General features: G+C 48.3%; 2 protein-coding genes across 3 annotated transcripts in view; both read right to left on the bottom strand.

The window, feature by feature from the left end:
- Positions 1 to 1,364: 1,364 nt before the first annotated feature.
- LOC125947414 (uncharacterized) lies at positions 1,365 to 8,560 on the bottom strand. The gene is made up of 2 exons (XM_049672095.1): positions 8,510 to 8,560; positions 1,365 to 2,235 (listed from the first exon to the last, which is right to left on the bottom strand). Exon 2 carries the CDS (start codon positions 2,126 to 2,128, stop codon positions 1,547 to 1,549), a length of 582 nt encoding a protein of 193 aa, XP_049528052.1. The 5' UTR covers positions 2,129 to 2,235; positions 8,510 to 8,560; the 3' UTR covers positions 1,365 to 1,546.
- A 5,464-nt stretch (positions 8,561 to 14,024) lies between these two features.
- The window catches only part of LOC119461011 (brefeldin A-inhibited guanine nucleotide-exchange protein 3), a 106,993-nt gene continuing 99,429 nt past the window's right edge, over positions 14,025 to 21,588 (bottom strand). For both annotated transcript variants that reach the window (XM_037722181.2, XM_037722182.2), the window contains 2 exons: positions 18,387 to 18,819; positions 14,025 to 16,984 (listed from right to left, as the gene is read on the bottom strand). In XM_037722181.2, coding sequence (XP_037578109.1) covers positions 16,733 to 16,984; positions 18,387 to 18,819 — 685 coding nt within the window. In that variant the 3' untranslated portion in view covers positions 14,025 to 16,732. The remainder of the gene's footprint in view (positions 16,985 to 18,386; positions 18,820 to 21,588) is intronic.

Here is a 21,588-nt window from a genome sequence, read left to right as displayed (position 1 = left end):
GTTGCATCGTATATATAGAAGGGGCGGCTCGGTGGAATTCGTCGGCAGATACGGAAAGTGAATCGGAGAGACTGAAAGAAGCCAGGCTTCATCGTCGGAACGAAACCAAGAGGAGGCAGCGAGCCGAGGTGATGGAGGAAGAACGAGCCGCACGCCTCGAGAAGCGTCTAAGTACGAGAAGCAGCCAGGCGAGTGAATTCAGATGTGGATAGCACCCGAAACGTGTTTAAGTAACTGGACGACAAACCCTTATCCTCCCGCCTCACCGACCATCGGGCCGTCTTTGTCGCAATTGAGGAACAAGATGAAATTCAAAATAAATGCGGTACCCTTCAAAAATGTCTAATCTTTAAGTAACCATAACTTAACGAGAGGTAACAACCAAACCTAAACACTCAGACGTACGAAGCTAAACGATAAAGATGTAACCGTAGAGAGAACCAAGCTAAACAATAAGATTAACCGTACCTCTCGCTACGCACACCCAGGCATAACCGAGTTAATCCACAGCCAATACTTTTTGTTGTTCTTTTCGGTTTTATTTGCAACCCGTCGAGAGGAGCCCTACGTGCAGGCTGGGGCGAGCGAACGCTGTTGGCGCGGAGCGAAGCATGGACGGAACGCGCGGAGTGATAACTTTTCTTGACCGAACTTCTTGCGTAGCTTGCACATCGTTGACTGGACTGCTATGTATGGATACAGTGCCCAGAATGTAGTTCTAGGCACTGTAGTATGGAACGGAGTGTCGGTATATATGGAGTACTATATTAGGAGAGAGCATTACGCCACTTCCCTCCAGTACCACCTGATGTGTCGCCCTTCCGCGCATCACTACGCATCCCTAAAGCACGCATCCCCTTCGGCGATATCCACCGATAGCTAGCGCCCGCGGTACCGTGAAAGTTTTGCCGTGGCGCAAAACTTCCATATTGTCCCCTTGCTGAACGATACTGTACGGTTGCCCTGCTGCTGCGGCTTTCATTTATGCGGCATCACGTAAGCGATGACCATGGCAACCAAAAGTAAACGAGCGACGGCGTCCAAAAGTAGGACGATCGACAATGTACCAAAGAGTGCACTCCACAGACGTGCGTGTAAATCCACACTGTTAAGCATGCACTAAGGAGACCAATGGAAACTGTGCGCCTATAGAATTCGAAGCGCTACTAAAGGACAAAACGAACTTTTATGCGCAAGCAAAACAATAAGGAATAGGAAAATAATAACAAGCGAACGAAGTGACAGGCCACAGTAACGGTCGTTACCTATCAATCGTCTAATGGTATCGCGTAAACGCAGTCGTTCATCCCGACACGCCAGCATGCCAAAAAAACAGAGGTCCAAATCGCAAACATAACGCTGAGTTTATTCAATTATGCGCGCGGCCATACCCAGAAAAGGCAATCAGAAAGGTTTGCCGCCTTAAGCCATATCTCCGATTATGTCATTTACAATATGCGAATTGTCTATCTTTGTATATCCTGCATTTCCTGTCTACAATGGCAACGCCCTGGCACGTCATCCGGGGCTTGTTCGCCTGCCTTGCTCACTTAGCTTCGGCGAAATTGCTCGGCTTTGCGCGCTTCCTGACGTTGCCTGCCATGATGGAGTAGACCACCGCGACGCCCACCGTCCTTGCCGTGGCCACTTCAGCTGGTGCGTCGCCGTTTCTGCCGCGGATCTGAAGCGGTCCCATCGCTGTGCCAGACGCCTCGTGTACGGTGAACTCCAGGTCGTTGTCGCTTCTGCCCAGATAGGAAACGGCGCGTTTGTTCCCGCCTGCTGCGCGCAGCCTTTCCAGGTCTATGCTGATCTCGTTCCCCGCATCAAGCAGAACAGTCGACGAGAGTGTGTCGCTTATTCTAGAACGACCAGCTTCAGAAGGCTGCCGAATGAAAGCGCCGCTCTTCTGGTCAGGGGCCACCTTGGCGCCGCCGGAGGACGCCGCGATGTAGTTTCGTACCTCCTCGGCGTACCGCTTCAGCCTGCTGTAGTTGGTGAACGAGTACGTGAGGACGCAGGCGCGTCCCAGGTTGGAGACGACCAGCACGGCGATGATCACGTACAGGCCCTCGCGGTTGACCAGCACCACCGGCAGGTTCACATGCGCCCGAAGTTCGGGTTCCATGACGCTCACGATTCTGGGGCCGATGCCAGTGGAGGTGCAGTGTGACACGGTGGAAATGCTTCGAAACCGATGGTTGTGTCAGGAACGTCAGTCGTCTCAAGTGCAACCTGTGCATCCAAAGCGTGGACGTCACTGCTGAAATGGCGTCTCGAATGTTCGGCGATGCGCGTGCTGCTCGTGCTCTCCACCACGCGACTTCTTCGTCTTCAGTCCCAGCTGGGACTAGCGCGCCTCTTACGATAGGTTATTGCGTTGCGAACAATGCCGCTTACTGCAGTGTACCTCTTTTTATTAAGCTCGTTCATCAGTTTCGTGTCGATGGCGCTTTCCGCAGCGCGAGGTGTGAGCGAGACAGACGCGACGCTCACCTCTATAAAGCTTCGCCGTATAGATTCCAACTCGTTGGATCTGCTGCCTTCTTTCCCTTCGCGAGTAGGTAGCGGCGCGGGCTTTTGACCGCCTGGTCGCGTTAACCAGATGCTGCGATATTAAAGACCGTCAGGAGCGGCGACGGCGGTACCTCATTGCAGTTGGCCTATAAATATCTCGATCGCTTGCAACCTACAACTTATCAGTTTTTTTTTTAAATGCCAAGCATTTCTTGGCGAACATTTGCTACTTTGACAGTATCTATCTATCTATCTATCTATCTATCTATCTATCTATCTATCTATCTATCTATCTATCTATCTATCTATCTATCTATCTAGCCGTCTAAGTCTTTGTGCTCTCATGGTCGTTTCGTTAACTTATGTACCAAAATTGGCATACGACGACAAGAGTATATGACGAACATAAATGATATGACATGACATGAATATCATGACATTCGTGTCATGTAGGTCACGAAACAGCCGCCTACGTCTTGGTGCTCTCACGGTCTTTTCGTTACCTTGGTAGGTACCAAAATTGGCATAGTATTACAGGAGTGTATGACGAACATAAGTGATAGGTCATGACATAAATGTCATAACATGCGTGTCATGTAGGTCATGATAATGACCCAACGAAAAAGATTAACACTCAGAAACCACTGAAATGGGTTCTGACGTGGGTACTAAGTGAAGGAAACATTAAAGGATGCCGGTAGAAGTCATAGTCATGACGATGACTGAGAAAAAATGCCATTGACTCAGCGAAAAACGACTAACACTCAAAAAGTACTGAAATGGGTTCTGACGTTGGTACTAAGTGAAGGAAACACTAAAGGATGATGGCAGAAGTCATAGTCGTGAGTATGACTACGGCTTTCGCCTTAACGTCTTTTAGGTTTAGCTAAAGGGTCCCCTAGCTGAGGACTGATGACATGAATGTTATGACATGCATGTCATGTAGGTCATGAAAGAGCCACCTACATCTTGGCGCTCTCATGGTTGCTTCGTTAACTTGGTAGGCTCCCTGCACACTGCTTCGCATAACATTGATTCCCACAGGGCGTGGGATCTGCCGGCTTTTTTTTTTTTTTTTTTCGTGTTTGAGATACTTTGGTAAGAACATCTACGAGTACTCTTTCTTTCCGCGAACTATAAATGACTTAAATCAGCATTTTACTGCGAAGTTGTTAAGGGCTCACCTTTCGATCGCTGCGTCCGGCAATAGAAAAAAAAAAAAACTCTCTTTGGCCGTATGCTGTGTGTGCGAGTGAAAGCGAGCGAGGGCGAGGGACGTGCGCTTTCACGGGGAGCGAACGCACGGCGGAGAGCAAACGCCACTTTCCAGTGGAAGGGGAGTGGTGGGCGAGGAGGGCATCGAGGCACCCTAGAATGTGCATGTGCGTGCCCTCTCTCCCACTGCGGCGCATGCGCGCAGCCTTGCCGGCCTCTGCCGCCGACTTTCTCTGGGCACTCGCGCGCCTGTCGACAACGGCGTTAAGCCGTTCGTCACGTAGCCACCGTTTTGACAGCGGTTGTGTGCGGTCACACAAACAACGCGCACAACTGTTGTCGACGGCAGCGGCGTTTTGGCCGCGTTCGCACCAAACGCGTGCGGCGTTGGTGACATGTTTATGAAGAACGTGCCAACCTTTGCCGTACACCCTATGGCAGTGTACCGTAGCGACCATAAGACCATGGTCCCTGTGGTCACTAAATAAATGAAAACCACCGGATCATATATATTTCTCATTTCATAGTTCAAATGACCAATTACACCATCACATCTTAATAGTCATAACTGGAAATACATAATTCCCACCATACTACAGCTTCGCTGGTCTTCAATCTCCACCCCAGTGGAAGGGCTGACAGTTTTTTTTTTTTTTTTTTTTTACTGGTTTCCCCTTAGCGAATAATACGTATCCTTCCTACTTGTGTTAACTTTGTGCGCCTTAGTATTGACACGTATACATGTTTACCTTTCACCGGTGGCCGCTTTCCACCGGCTAACAAATGTTAAACGTTATCGCTCGGCGCAGGAGGCGCCTGTATCGGAAGTTTCTAGAACGTTATCGATGCTTCTTTCCGTTGCCTGTTTTCACCGACGCTTATGTTATCTGATTGTATGACCGACGCGAATTGTCTAGAACTTTCTGGAAGACACGCGGGCATCAGGGATTAATCTGGAACCTTCGATGACTCAGGTATAAAAGCCGACGCGCTTCGCCGCTGATCAGATTTTCGACGATCGCCGACTGTGTTCGCAGCTATCGTTGTGCTTTGAGTGTAGCTTGCTTTTGTGGGCACAGGTTCGCCCAATAAACAACCAGTTTCGCCATACACAGTTTTGCGACTGTTTTCTCTACCGTCACTACTACGTGACATTATTCATGTGTTTTGCCCATTCACGCGTTATCATGGGTAATAGTTTTGTGTTGGCACTCTTAGACACGTTGTGTAACAGTGTTTCATTCTTTGACTTCATTGTCACCTACCTGCTTGGACTTCGTGCCTACGGGTTCTTCATTAAAAAAATTACCCGACTACCTGCTTGTGAGTCGACCAAGCATACTTGAAGATAGAGAGGACAAAAATGTTCGGCTCCACCTCACGCACATTTTCTTGATTTAATTTATGATGGTGATTACCACTTCCGTTGCTAAGTGTTCGGAGACGCTCATACATAAATAACCCGGGTGCTCACAGACCGAAGGCGAACGTCATAACCACTGCGCTATACAGCCACGCTTGCAGAATGTGCATTTATGGGAACCATATGGTTGCATTGTACTGACGATTGCAACACAACTTCCTTTAGAAGAGAGAAAGAGAAAATGAGAGCGAGAGAGAGAGAAAGAAATAGATGGAGAGAGAGAAATAGAGGAAGATAGAGAGATAGAAATAGAAAGAAAGCGAGAGAAAGAAAGAAAGAGACAAAGAAAGAAAGAAAGAGAGAACAGAGCTACATCCAAGATATGCAATCAATCGGCCAGCTTCGCTATGTCTTGAGCTTTGCGCGGCCTAGTGCAAGCTTTCACCTTTTGTAGCAAGAGCTACACTGGGCGCATTCTCCCCGTTTCGCTTTGGCCGGTGGCCGCACTGCGAGCTGAGCCGTTGCCTAGCAACCGCTGCAGCTGGCAGCGCCACGCCATCTGGCGTCGTCTCCCAGACCACACGTACGCTTGCGGACGCGCGTAAGCTCGCGTCTACGCGCCTTGCGGTTGCCGCGCCTAGCGAGGAATGGCGGTTTGCATCCACAAATACGCGCGACAGCGCGCGCTCACTGGCCTCAGTTGTTTACACCTTGGCAGACGCCACTTCGTATTTCGTTGTTGGCAGTGCTTCAAAATGCTTCGATATTTATAAACGTAATTTTTATCTTTTTGGAGCTGTTAGATCAGCCCAAAAAGTGAAGAAGAAGCACTTTCTTGCATGGTATAATTCTGCTTAATTGAGAGTTGAATGTACCGCGCCGTCGCTGCGTAGCCAGGCGCGCCGACGCGAGGCAGCCCAGGCGCGCGATAACTGGGAGGAGCTGATCAGCGAGATCGCGCCGCGTTTCGACGCGTACGAGCCGTGCCGCACCGTCTGCGCATGCGTGGGCGCGCGGACGCGAGCTCGCGCGCGTTTGCAAGCGTACGTGTGGTCTGGGGAGTTACCACGGCGCGGCGACGCGCCGCCGCCACCGCAGTTGTGTTGCAAGCGTTCGCCGCTTGCATCTGGTATGACGTCAGAGGAGGAGCCGGTGAAACCGCGTTGCAACAGAGGAAGAGCCGGCGTTGCATCGTATATATAGAAGGGGCGGCTCGGTGGAATTCGTCGGCAGATACAGAAAGTGAATCGGAGAGACTGAAAGAAGCCAGGCTTCGTCGTCGGAACGAAACCAAGAGGAGGCAGCGAGCCGAGGTGACGGAGGAAGAACGAGCCGCAGGCCTCGAGAAGCGTTTAAGTACGAGAAGCGGCCAGGCGAGTGAATTCAGATGTGGATAGCACCCGAAACGTGTTTAAGTAACTGGACGACAAACCCTTATCCTCCCGCCTCACCGACCATCGGGCCGTCTTTGTTGCAATTGAGAAACAAGATGAAATTCAAAATAAATGCGTTACACTTCAAAAATGTCTAATCTTTATTGTAACCATAACTTAACGAGAGGTAACAACCAAACCTAAACACTCAGACGTACGAAGCTAAACGATAAAGATGTAACCGTAGAGAGAACCAAGCTAAACAATAAGATTAACCGTACCTCTCGCTACGCACACCCAGGCATAACCGAGTTAATCCACAGCCAATACATTTTGTTGTTCTTTTCGGTTTTATTTGCAACCCGTCGCGAGGAGCCTCACGTGCATGCTGGCGCGAGCGAACGCTGTTGGCGCGGAGCGAAGCATGGACGGAACGCGCGGAGTGATAACTTCTCTTGCCCGAACTTCTTGCGTAACTTCCACATCGTTGAGTGCTATGTATGGATACAGTGCCCAGAATGTAGTTCTAGGCACTGTAGTATGGAACGGAGTGTAGGTATATATGGAGTACTATATTAGGAGAGAGCATTACGCCACTTCTCTCCAGCACCACCTGATGTGTCGCTCTTCCGCGCATCACTACGCATCACTAAAGCACGCATCCCCGGCGGCGATATCCACCGATAGCTAGCGCCCGCGGTACCGTGAAAGTTTTGCCGTGGCGCAAAACTTCCATATTGTACCCTTGCTGAACGATACTGTACGGTTACCCTGCTGCTGCGGCTTTCATTTATGCGGCATCACGTAAGCGATGACCATGGCAACCAAAAGTATACGAGCGCCGGCGTCCAAAAGTAGGATGACAATGTACCAAAGAGTGCACTCCACAGACGTGCTTGTAAATCCACACTGTTAAGCATGCACTAAGGAGACCAATGTAAATTGTGCGCGTATAGAAATCGAAGCGTTACTAAAGGACTAAACGAACTTTTATGCGCAAGCAAAACAATAAAGAATAGGAAAATAATGACATGCGAACGAAGTGACAGGCCACAGTAACGGTCGTTACCTATCAATCGTCTAATGGTATCGCATAAACGCAGTCGTTCATCCCGACACGCCAGCATGCCAAAAAAACAGAGGTCCAAATCGCAAACATAACGCTGAGTTTATTCAATTATGCGCGCGGCCATACCCAGAAAAGGCAATCAGAAAGGTTAGCCGCCTTAAGCCATATCTCCGATTATGTCATTTACAATATGCGAATTGTCTATCTTTGTATATCCTGCATTTGCTGTCTACAATGGCAACGCCCTGGCACGTCATCCGGGGCTTGTTCGCCTGCCTTGCTCACTTAGCTTCGGCGAAATTGCTCGGCTTTGTGCGCTTCCTGACGTTTCCTGCCATGATGGAGTAGACCACCGCGACGCCCACCGCCCTTGCCGTGGCCACTTCAGCTGGTGCGTCGCCGTTTCTGCCGCGGATCTGAAGCGGTCCCATCGCTGCGCCAGACGCCTCGTGTACGGTGAACTCCAGGTCGTTGTCGCTTCTGCCCAGATAGGAAACGGCGCGTTTGTTACCGCCTGCTGCGCGCAGCCTTTCCAGGTCTATGCTGATCTCGTTCCCAGCATCCAGCAGAACAGTCGACGAGAGTGCGTCGCTTATTCTAGAACGACCAGCTTCAGAAGGCTGCCTAATAAAACCCTCGCTTTTCTGGCCAGCGGCCGCTTTGGCGCCGCCGGAGGACGCCGCCATGTAGTTTCGTATCTCCTCAGCCTTCCGCTTCAGCCTGCTGTAGTTGGTGAACGAGTACGTGAGGACGCAGGCGCGTCCCAGGTTGGAGACGCCCAGCACGGCGATGATCACGTACAGGCCCTCGCGGTTGACCAGCACCACGGGCAGGTTCACATGCGCCCGAAGATCGGGTTCCATGACGCTCACGATTCTGGGGCCGATGCCAGTGGAGGTGCAGTGTGACACAGTGTGACAATGCTTCGAACACAATGGCTGTGTCAGGAACCCGAGTCGTCTCGAGTGCAACCTGTGCATCCAGAGCGTGGACGTCACTGCTGAAGTGGCGTCTCGAATGTTCGGCTATGCGCGTGCTGCTCGTGCTCTCCACCACGCGACTTCTTCGTCTTCAGTCCCAGCTGGCACTAGCGCGCCTCTTACGTTAGGTTATTGCGTTGCGAGCACTGCCGCGTACTGCGGCGTACCTTTTTTTTATTAAGCTCGTTTATCAGTTTCGTGTCGATGGCGCTTTCCGCGGCGAGAGGTGTGAGCGAGACAGGCGCGACGCTCACCTCTATAAAGCTTCGCCGTATATAGATTCCAACTCATTGGATCTGCTGCCTTCTTTCCCTTCGCGAGTCGGTAGCGGCGCAGGCTTTTGACCGCCTGGTCGCGTTAACCAGATGGTCTTTAAAATCCCAGCGTCAGGAGCGCCGACGGCGGTACCTCATTGCAATTGACCTTTAAATATCTCGATCGCTTGCAACCTACAACTTATCCGTTTTATTGCGATAGCAATTATGTGGACACACCAAAGCGGATTTCTACTGTCGGCGTTGCCGTCGCCGTGAGGTTCCGTATGACGTCAATGGCGATGAAATCGTCGCCGCGCGCCGTATGCTGCATGTGCGAGTGAACGGGCGCGAGGGACGCGCGCTTTCACGGGGAGCGAACTCACGGCAGAGAGCAAACGCGCGTTCTGCGCCGTGCTCCATGAAGGGCTGCAGAATTAAGAGTCTCTTTCCTCCTTTACAATCACCATGTATATGGAGCAAACGCGATTTCTTCCCACGCGCGAAAGGCCGTGGGGGGAGGGAGGGAGGGGAGGCGACGTTTAGCTGCGGCACCAAATGCCTATTTATATAAAAAATGTGGTTGATCCCTCTTATATAGGAATCGGTATAGAACACGAAAGTGAAACGTGTCTTCACAGAAGTAGTGTAATGTTTATTGCACATTGATATATAATGTCTATTGGTGTTTTGTGGCTAAAGCGCCCTTAGGCGTTGATGCACCCACGCTGACGCCTGGTGGCACGTCTCCTCCATCACGACTACCAACGTCGATGACCATGAGCAACCGTCGTGCATATGGAAGCTGCACTACGCTGCACACGCTAGCACAACGCGAAAGACGAAGCACGTAACTGACACACTAATACAACGCGCAAGACAAAGCACGTAACTGAATCGTCACCGAGTCAAATCAGCGCGTACAGCGCGTCGTAATTGCAGCCTCCGCGATCAACTTCAGAAACATTTTCAGAGCTAATTGCGGAGGCCACGCTCCGCTGTGCTGAGTACGGTGAACGCCACCTAGGTGGCGTTGGTAGTGCTTCTTGATGCCAGCGTCCCTTCGAATGCTGGCATCGAGGCGTCGTAGTACTGAGACCACCGAAGCGTTCACTGTCGGTGCGCGTTAAGGCCGGAATACATGGAGCGAATAACCGGCGTCCGAGCGAAGAACTTCGTCGGGCGGCGAACGTCCGACGGCCGGCGTCAAGAAATTTGCCGTCCGCAGCCGATCTGCCTGTCCAAACATTTTCGTCGGGCGAACGCCGCCGCCGGAAGCGTCTAGCGCGCAGCGGTGGACGACAGCCAATCAGGAGGCACTAGTTCCGGTCGCAATGCATGCTGGTGTTTCGCGCGCGCGCGCCTTTTCGCGTCGTCTGCAATCGCGTTGGTGTTGCCGTGTCTGCATGTCTCTGCACCGATTGAGTAGTTCCTAGTATGATTTCTCAGGAATCGCGTTGTATTTGTACATCCCATATCCGCTGATCTGCGAGGAAACAGACAAGCAGTGCAAGCTCTCTACAACAACCTTCAACAGAAATCTTCTGATCTCAGAGGCCACATGCTGTCGTCATGCCTATCTCCCGACTTCCCCGATAGATGGCGTTGGCATCGGATATTTCTTTCGCTAGGCTTAGACGCGTTCGAAACGAGAAGCGATCTCGAAAACTACTCAAGGTTATCCATAATACTCTGTCGTCGAAGCGGCCTGAGACTAAGCGAAAGCCGTTTACGCAGTCATTTGCTTCCAACTAAGTGAATTCTACAAGGACAACGCCAAATTCAGTTCGAAGCGGGCGGCCGGGACCGCCGCCAACACGGCGGCCAACGCGCGGCGGCGTTCGCCGCATGTATTGCAACACAGCAAACATCCTGCGTCGTGTCGCCGCGTCGTTACTTGACGCGTGAAGTTCGTCGAGAAAGTTCGCTCCATGTATCCCGGGCTTTAGTGTCATAATGCAGTACTTCTCTTTTCTGCTCATAGGCGGCGGCACCGCCCCGAGCAAGAGCGCGGGTACACGGAGGAGTGTTAGATATATAAGGCGCGTCTGTGTAGCTCTCTGCGAATGCGTTTGTGGCGCAATGGGTTAAACGCTCGGCGATCTATCGTCGCGGACCGAGAGGTCGTGGGTTCGATTCCCAAATTTTGCATGTTTGTGGAACTTTTTCTTCTGGTTTCTTTCTTTGTATTATGTTCTATGACGTATTTCCGTGACGGAAATACGTCAGTGAAGTCTTGGTGGACCCCGGAATAAAACACTTTCGTGTTAAAACATTGTGAGGCGAGAAGGTGGTAAAGACTGCCGACGCTGCTCGACGAGTGTCCCGTTCTCACTTCGTCGAAAACCTCCGAGCCGCCCCGAGGGGCACCGGCAACAGTCACCAACGCCGCGCGCGTTTGATGCGAACGCGGGCAAAACGCCGACGGCGTCGACAACAGTTCTGCGTGTTGCCGGTGCTGCTGCATGTCCAAGTTTATACAGCTCATAAAACTACTTTCCCTACTCCGTATAGCTCCCTACTAATTTGCTATCGCAATTGATGCTTCGCCTTTTGGGTGAAACTGCGACAACTTTTTTAAAATGCGACGCATTTCTTGGCGAACATTTGCTACTTTGACAGTATATGTATCTATCTATCTAGCCGTCGAAGTCTTTGTGCTCTTCGTTTCGTTAACTTATGTACCAAAATTCCATACGACAAGAGAATATGACGAACATAAATGATATATCATGACATACGTGTCATGTAAGGTCATGAAACAGCCGCCTACGTTTTGGTGCTCTCATGGTCTTTTCGTTAACTTGGTAGGTACCAAAATTGGCATAGTATGACAGGAGTGTATGGAAAACATAAGTTATAGGTCATGACATAAATGTCATGACATGCGTGTCATGTAGGTCATGACAATGACCCAGCTAAAACGATTAACACTAAAAAAACGTCACAGTTTCGCCCTAAGGGCGGAGCAATGAATGCGATAGCAACACAGCAATGTCATACGAAGTAAGGTGAGCGGCTTTAGTAGCAATATGAATTGTAGTAACCATGAGCTTAGTAAGTAAGCAGGTGTGCTGCGGCGTAAGTAGACCGACATGAAGAGAGACTCGATAACCACGAGAAGGCGCGTGTGAAACGGTGGTGTTGATGAGAAGCGCTTCCCGTGGGCAGCGCGTGCGAAGGGACACACCTGTAGCGCTGCACTGCTGATCCGGTCAGCATTGCATGTGTAGCGTGCGTTGGAAAATGTGGCCCGACTATTACTAACTGAATGAACAAGCGTGGTGTGAGCGCGCACAAACATGAATAGATCACACTGAATGACTGCAGACGACTGTCAAAACGCTGGCAGCAAGCGCATACGCCGCAGCGGGCGAAGGTACGTGCGGTCTATCGCTTCAACGGAAACTGAGCGGCGAATGCACAGCGCATACAAAGGTCAGAGCTGTGTGGAGATAAGAGACGGTGCGGGCGAGCGACGAGCGCGGTTGTTGGCAGAGTCGAAGTGCCCCCCCACCGCTCCCTCCGGCGCTGGCTTCCCGCTTCCTTGCTTGCGCGTGGGAGATTGAGTGCCTTCGCTCTCTGTGATAGCGCGCGCGTCCCCGCAGGCTTCCGCTCGGGCATACGGCGCGCGGCGAAGATTTTATCTCTACGGAACCTCACGGCGACGGCAGAATTCCGGTTGAAGTGTCCATATAATTGCTATCGCAATAAAACCACTGAAATGGGTTAAGACGTGGGTACTAAGTGAAGGAAACGCTAAAGGATGCTGGTAGAAGTCATATATAGTCATGACCATGACTGAGCAAAAATGACATTGACTCAGCGAAAAAGACTTAACACTCAAAAAGCACTGAAATGGGTTCTGACGTGGGTACTAAGTGAAGGAAACACTAACGGATGCTGGTAGAAGTCATAGTCATGAGCATGACTCGGCAAAAACGACAATGACTGCGAAAAACGATTAACGCTCAAAAGCCACTGAAATGGGTTCTGACGTAGTACTAAGTGAAGGAAACAGTAAAGGATGATGGTAGAAGTCATAGTCATGACCATGACTGAGCAAAAATGACTGACTCGAAAAAAGCGAAAAAATACAAACGCTCAAAAACCACTGACATGGGTTAGGACGTGGGTACTAAGTGAAGGAAACACTAAAGGATGATGGTAGAAGTAATAGTCATGAGCATGACTACGGCTTTTGCCTTAAGGTCTCTTAGGTGTAGCTAAAGAGACCCCTAGCTGAGGACTGATGACATGAATGTTATGACATGCATGTCATGAAATAGCCGCCTACGTCTTGGTGCTCTCATGGTCGTTTCATTAACTTGGTAGGCGCACACTGCTTCGCATAACATCGATTCCCACAGGGCATGGGATCTGCCGGCTTTTTTTTTGTGTGTTTGAGATACTTAGTACAATACACTTCATTGCGCCATCTGCATCTTGCAGGTGCTGCTGGATGCACACTATCCATGGACTCCATTGGCATTCTTAATATATTCTGGACCGGACAAACTTTATTTGGGTCCTGCAGGATGTGCTTAGGGCGTAGCGGGCGTCTCCCATGTAGGGACCGACAGGGAATACTTGGCGGCCGCTTCGTGGGCCTGCTGGACGGCTGGTCGGCGAGAAGCGAGCTTCTGAGGGACTTCTCCCACTTGTCCGAGGTAGAGTCGGGATTAGCGGTTCTACACTCCCAGAGCATGTGTGCGAGTGGCGCCGTGTATCCGCACGAGGGGCACATGTCGCTGGGGTACGCGTCAGGATAGAGAACGTGGAGTTTGGCGGGGTTTGGGTATGTGTCCGTTTGTAATAAGCGTAGGGTTAGCACCTGCGGTCTGTTAAGTTTGGGTTATTTGCGCTTTTCTAGACTGCATTGGGTACGTTTGAATCATGCTTACATTTTAGGAAGCATTGAATACTTAAAAACATAATTGCCCTCCTCAGCTCGGGAGGGTGCCAAGCTTATTTGCAGTATAGAATATGTTCCAATCTTTGACTTGCAAATAAAATCGTAAAGCATGACAACAGTCCTCTGTTTTAACTTTCATGCAGGCGATATTTTACCATAAATCAGCATCTGATATTAATCAGCTCTAATCTGTTGTTATGGCTGTGCCTTTGAATGCTTTAATTGCATTCCCAAATTCTAGAGCTTACAATTCTGGCTTATTGCAAGAACATTTCTGAAATATAGGCTCTGTTTAGGAATGTGCACGGTGACTTACCCAGACTAAGAAGACAGACAAAATTGATTTCGTTTGATGTTTAATCACATGAAACACAACAGCTCGAGATTCCACATTGACCCTGAATGTTCTTAGCGATGTGGACAAGTTGCGTGGGCATACACAATATAAATATATATATATATATGTATAAATGCGTATAACTACCCTTGTCCCTCAAACTGTGCTTAGCATCTGCGTGAACATAAAAACCTTTGGCACCTAACCACTGACCACAAACCTAGACTGTTCTCCACGCAAAAATGAAAAAAAAAAGGATACTAAGACATACACACACAAATTCAACATCCAACAAACAGTTTGCAAAAGAAATGCACCTTAATAGCTCATACATGTGAAATGCCTGCCATGAAAATTAGCACATGGTCACAAAAAGTGTAAAGTTTACCCAGGAATTGAAAGAATGTTGGACTGCTCAAAAGCACTGTCCATCAGTAGTGCACCCAGGATCTCTGCCAGGGGGGGTGTTGACAGTTTGCCAATACCATCTAAACAGCACTAATTTCAATTTCTTCACGGAAAATTGTCAAAAAATGCGCTTTTTGCGAGTGTGCAGACGATTGCACGTCTTACATCTTAGTTGTAGTACTCAAATGCGCAAGGAAAGAAATGGGGTTAAAAGGGGGGGTTAAGCCGGCCTCAGGGGGGGGTTACAACCCCCGAACCCCCCCCCCCCCCCCGTCAGTGTGCCACTGCTGTCCATGACTTTCAATTACAGCTAAGGCTAGCACAAAAGAACAAGCAGATAAACTTTTACTTAGGTGCAATTGCTTTGAATGCTACTTCACAGATCTCAAGAACTTTTATCGAGGTCTGCATGAGAGATTTCTTTGGACTTCAAGAGGGCCACAAGAAGTCTGAAACCCCAAGTGGTCACTATGAGTGAAGTTTACCACTGCACAAACATCATAAGCATCACGGCAGAGCCATTACTGATTGCAAAACTGGCAACAGTGAACAAAGCTTGAAGTCACTTACAGGTATTCCCCTTTTATTTTAAGAACAACTTCCACATGGGCTAATAAATTATGTCCGTTTCTCCTGAACTTGAATCTTAATGAGTCAATAGAAAAGATACTTTCATTCACAACTCACAAAGAAAGAAAATGCAAAACAAAGATTTCAATGTTACAAAACAAAGCACGACTTGATTAATTACTAATGTTCTGTCTCCATAGAAATATACATCACAGCACATTGCAAAAATTTTCACAAACACACTGCAACAGTGCACCTTTATTAAGATATGTGTGATGCAAAATCAAAGGAAGTCAAACGATTGCGAGGCACTAGGATATGAACTTGTTGTCAGAAATGGTTTGCAATTCGTACTGAATTTGTACATACAGTTAAGGATAGTCTCATCGCCATTGCATTAAATGACCCCTAATGAATTGCTTTCCAGAAGGTAAATGGAAATGCTGAGAGGTTTGCCGTATGCCAATGATGAAATTTATGCCAGCACAGTTTCAGTTATCACCTTTCTTTTGAATTTAGATAGGCTAAAAGGTATACTATTTAACCCATTCAATATTTTTTACACAGACATGTCATTTAAAGTAGAATTAAATGCACAGATTCTACAGAGAACTCTGAATATGCTTGTTTACGCATGGTACTGCATTAACTGATGTGAGAGCACACTATCTCAAACTCTCGACTGGGTTCTGGTGACACTTTTAACGTCAAATAATTATGCACCCTAACTAGGCACAGTGTAAGCAGATGAAACGATATGCCCAGCTCTGGTGCAGTCTGAACGGCACTTGACTTTTGTATAAAGGTATCTCTTGGGTCAGCAGATGTTGAAGAGTTACATGAAAGTCTTTTAAGGTAAAGAAACTAGTTTCTTGGGGGTGAGTACTGCAACAAATAGTGCTACAAAGCAAAGTCAGAGGAGAAAGAGAGGATAAGTGAACATTCAACCTGATAAGGCAGACTATTCTAGCACTGACAGGAAACCAAACAAAAAAGTAAATAAAAATAAGAATCACAGGAAAAGGTGACTGAAAGCTAGTAGACATAGAACAACAGAGCCAGCTCATGTATATGAACAGTCTTCTGGGCTGCAACACTCATATTCTGTATACATGTGCCTATTGTTGTTCTCTGTGATGCCATCAAACATGGGATGATCAACATTCTTTATGTAATCTTGTTACATGCAGTACAAACAAATATATGGTCAAACCAGATACAGTTTGCTCCAGCTTCAAAAACATTGCCATGCATGCCTCGTGATAAAAGCGCTGTTTACTGCACAACCAAAATGTGTTGTGTGAATGGAGCTCCTGTGATCTTCCTCTAAAATACAGTGGAACTTAATTTGTATATGTGTGTTGTAAAGTGAACTAAGTCAAGCTGCTTCTAGGATCAACTGCAGGACAAGCATATTGAGGCCAAAGTGAGCTCAGGCGTAATATTGTGCAAGCATCTGTCACCTTAAACCAAATAAAAAGATAGCAATGCTTCATACTGGTGTCTTGTTACAATACTGCAGAACTAATTAGGAACAAGCAGGCCAAAATGGTCCCACAAGGTGAGCTATAGGCAGCAATGTTGGCAGAAATTAAAAAAAAATGAATGATCACTAGAAGCTTATTCAGAAGTTGTAGTGCCAGCGGATAAAATTCAGCAACAATAAAGCTGGGCTTGACATTTAGGTCAATTCATAGAGAACACCAACATACAAAGCTCGTTTCCAACGATTTAGATGCGTCGCTGCAAGCTGCTGGAAGATGCCAGGCTGCCACTGAAGCCTAAGCTGAGAGCCACGCGATGCAGCCAGTCAGCAGTCAGTGCCCTCAACTCAGGCTCTGCAGGCCCACAATTGATTAGCACTTCAACACCTGCATAGAATACAGGAACTAGGGCCAAGAACTCAGCCTCACAAAGAGAAAGGTGAAGTTCAAGAACAGACTGAGCAAGTTGGGACCAGACTTGTATGTGGGCTTCTGTGTCCTGTTACAAAAAAGAGAGGAAAAAACAAAGGAAACAAAATTAGTGTGAAGTTTAGCGACAATTGTGTTTTCTCACATCACAATTTACAATAAAAGTGTTTAATAACTGTTGAAATAAAAGTTGTTTCCAAATAAACTTGATCAAGAGCTCCACTTTTCTTGTTTGATACCTTTGTACATGCACAAAAGTTGAATGGGATATCAAGTATAACAGAAGTATCTGAAGAGAAAAGATGTCAACAATTTTGGCAACCCTGTTGCAGCATTTGTGTGTCATCTGCAGTCATTTAATGACAGTGTCACATCTAGAGCATAAACAGGAGCATACTTCCCCTGCAGACCCTGTCTCTTTAAGAACTGTGTGCCCATATCACTCCTCAATCATGCCTTAGCCTTAATATACAAGCTGAAAAACAGCCCACATCTCTCATCCCCTCTTCTATTTACCAGCAACTCCATTGGTGGTGATGTAGATGTGGCCATTGGTGTGTTTAGGCAACCACCGAGTACAAAGTTTGAGTAAGAAAATTCTAAAATTAGCACTGAAATGATATACCATTTCATTAGAACAGTGCTCACACAAACAATCTAGCTAAGGCTAATTGTTAATTCATAAACAAAATTTTCTTTACATCATGGGTCTGAAAGTGGAAAGCCTGGTACAATTGTCAAGTTATCATACACATGGGTCAGAAAACAGACCTGTGTCCTGAAACCAAAACTACAGCTTCTCAGCAGTGAGAACCTGCAAGTGTAACAGGAAGATTGGAGGACTTATCAATAATTCTGCATTGTGCTCCTCAGTACAAACTGCCATTTGCATATTCTAGACAAGAACAAACAATCATAAAACCCCTATATTTTGACTTCTGTATCATCTCAAAAACTTACACATCACAGCAAATAGCCTCTTCCTGCATCCTTCTCCAAAATATTTGGCATGGTGCACTGCCCTGCAATGAAGATCTGGGTGCCCATGAGTGAGTTGCTGAGTCTTGCCAGGCTAGCAAGGTGTTACCATGACAACATGACTTTCAGCACCATATACCGGTACGTCTTTAATATGGCTCTGTCATTGTGAAGCAACATGCTCCACTGAAAAGTTTGGAGGTGATGCCAGAACTACCTATGCCAATCAGTGTAGTGCTTTACAATCAGAGGGATGAGTTTTGTTGCAGAACAGCCATTCCTCAAGTAGTGGACCCAAGTACAAGTACTGACTGGGGTAACATTTGTTATTTGTTTCTTTTTTTTAATGTATAGTCGCTGATACTATACTGTGTGCATAGCCAAGCTGCAATGTTGCAAAAAACCGAGCAATATGGTATAAGCAGGATAAGAAAAATTCTAGGCTCGCTGTAAATTGGCCCTATAGATTAAAACACTTGTAAATGTTGACCAACCTTGAGTATGGAGCTTCTGCGCTGGTTTTCCACCTCTGTAGGCAGTGGGGGAGGCGAAGTGCCGCCGCTGTCGGCTAGCGCTGCGCCTTCTTCGGAGCCCATCGACGCGCCCTTGGACAGGGAGGACCTCTTGCTAATGACGCTGCTTACTGACGACCTCTGGTGGCGGAGAGTTCCCGCTGCTGTTGATGGCGGTGCCGTGGGCACGGGGGCCGGCATCGAGTGCCTAGTTTTGCGCCGCTTGTACTCGGACACCATGGACTGGATAGCGCGCTCGGTGACAATCGAGTAGACGCGGTCAGGCTGCAGCGCCGACTCGGACGCTGCCGCCATCTCGGGCTCGGAAGAGTCTGTCGACGAGTCAGTCGCCAGTAGTGGAATCGGGTGGTGAGATGCTGGCTCAGACCCCGCAGCAGAGCCAGCACTCTCTGCCCTGCAGCATGAGAGGAGTAGTGATTTTTACTGGATGATGATCATCATCAGCCTGTATTTATGTCCACTGCAGGAGAATTGGAGATCGCCTCTCCCTGCGATCTCCAATTACCCCTGTCTTGCGCTAGCTGATTCCAACTTTGGCCTACAAATTTCCTAACTTCATCACCTCACCTAGTTTTCTGCCATCCTCAACTGTGCTTCCCTTCTCTTGGTATCCATTCTGTAACTCTAATGGTCCACCGGTTATCCATCCTACGCATAACATGGCCTGCCCAGCTCCATTTCTTTCTCTTAATGTCAACTAGAATATCCGCTATGCTCGTTTGCTCTCTGATGCACTCCACTCTGCTCCTGCCTCTTAACGTTACACCTAACATTTTTCGTTCCATCGCTCTTTGTTCGGTCCTTCACTTGTTCTCTAGCTTCTTTGTTAACCTCCAAGTTTCTGTCCCCTATGTTAGCACTGCTAGAATGCAATGATTGTACACTTTTCTTTTCAACGACAGTGGTAAGCTCCCAGTCAGGATATAGTAATGCCTGTCGTATGCACTCCAACCTAATTTTATTCTTCTGTAAATTTCCTTTTCATGATCAGGGTCCCCTGTGAGTAATTGACCTAGATAAATGTACTCCTTTACAGACTCTAGAGGCTGATTGGCGATCCTAAATTCTTGTTCCCTTGCCAGGCTATTGAACATTATCTTTGTCTTCTGCATATTAATCTTCAATCCCACTCTTACACTTTCTCGGTTAAGGTCCTCAATAATTTGTTGTAATTTGTCCCCAATGTTGCTGAATAGGACAATGTCATCTGCAAACCGAAAGTTGCTGAGATACTTGCCGTTGATCCTCCCTCCTAAGGATTCCCATTCTAAGAAGTTGAATGCATGCAGTGAATAGTATCGGAGAGATTGTGCCTCCTTGCCTGACCCCTTTCAGGATAGGTAATTTTCTACTCTTCTTGTGGAGAACCAAGGTGGCTGTGGAATCTTTGTAGATATTTGCCAAGATATTCATGTATGCCTCCTGTACTCCTTTCCTCCTTACCTCCTGCCTCCTATACTCCTTATGCGATGCCTCTACGACTCCTGCCATCTCGACTGAATCAAATGTCTTTTCATAATCTATGAAAGCCCTATAAAGAGGTTGATTGTACTCCGCAGATTTCTTGATTACCCTGATTGATGACATGGATATGATCCATCGTAGAATATCCATACCTGAAGCCAGCCTGTTCTCTTGGTTGACTGAAGTCAAGTGTTGCGCTGATTCTACTGTAAATTATTGTGGTGAATATTTTATACAACACTGAAAGCAAGCTAATGGGTCTTTGATTCTTCAATTCTTTCATGTCCCCCTTCTTATGGATTAGTATAATGTTGGCGTTCTTCCACCTCTTTGGTTCACTTGAAGTCATGAGCGTCTCTTTCCTCCTTTACAATCACCATATATATATAGAGGAAACGCGACTTCTTCCGTCGCGCGAAAGGCCGTGGGGGGACGGGAGAGAGGGAAGGGAGGCGACGTTTAGCTGCGGCATCAAATGCGTATTATTGCAATAGCAATTATATGGACACTCCAAAGCGAATTTCTGCCGTCGGCGTCGTCGTCGCCGTGAGGTTCCGTATGACGTCAACGGTGATGAAATCGTCGCCGCGCTCCGGACGCTGTATGTGCGAGTGAAAGTGGGCGAGGGAGCCGCGCTATCACAGGGAGCGAACGCACGTCGGAGAGCAAACGCGCGTTCTGCGCCCTGCTCCCTGAAGGGCTGCAGAATTAAGCGTCTCTTTCCTCCTTTACAATCAGCACGAGGTCGCGGGATCGAATCCCGGCCACGGCGGCCGCATTTCGATGGGGGCGAAATGCGAAAACACCCGTGTACTTAGATTTAGGTGCACGTTAAAAAACCCCAGGTGGTCAAAATTTCCGGAGTCCCCCACTACGGCGTGCCTCATAATCGGAACTGGTTTTGGCACGTAAAACCCCATAATTTAATTTAATTTTTAATCACCATATATATATATATATAGAGGAAACGCGACTTCTTCCGTCGCGCGAGAGGCCGTGGGGGGACGGACGGGAGAGAGGAAAGGGAGGCGACGTTTAGCTGCGGCACCAAATGCGTATTATTGCGATAGCAATTATATGGACACTTCAAAGCGGATTTCTGCCGTCGGCGTAGTCGTCGCCGTGAGGTTCCGTATGACGTCAACGGTGATGAAATCGTCGCCGCGCTCCGGACGCTGTATGTGCGAGTGAAAGGGCGCGAGGGAGGCGCGCTATCACAGGGAGCGAACGCACGTCGAAGAGCAAACGCGACTTTTTCCGTCGCGCGAAAGGCTGTGGGGGACGGGAGGGAGGGAGGGAGGGGAGGCGACGTTTAGCTGCAGCACCAAATGCGTATTTATATAAAAACGCCGCGCGCGTTCGGTGCGAACGCGGGTAAAACGCCGACGGCGTCGACAACAGTTCTGCGCGTTTCTGGTGCTGCTGCATGTCCAAGTTTATACAGCTGATAAAACTACTATCCTTAAGGCTCATTCACACCGGCGACTGGCAGTGGTCGCAAAGCGACCAGTCGCAAATGCTCGCAAATCGACCATTTTGGGCCAGTCACTCGCTGCTCGATTTTTCAGTCGCGCGACCGTGGTCGCAAAGCTGCCCAACCAATCAGCGCCGCGCCGAAAGTGATACGTGTTTTTATCCGGCGTCCTCCACGCCAAATGCAATGTCCACGCCATCATATGCAGACTACAGGCCGGTAATT

Source organism: Dermacentor silvarum, chromosome 8 (genome assembly GCF_013339745.2).
Source record: "Dermacentor silvarum isolate Dsil-2018 chromosome 8, BIME_Dsil_1.4, whole genome shotgun sequence".
Taxonomy (NCBI): Eukaryota; Metazoa; Arthropoda; class Arachnida; order Ixodida; family Ixodidae; genus Dermacentor; species Dermacentor silvarum.
This window is presented reverse-complemented; position numbering and strand designations above follow the sequence as displayed.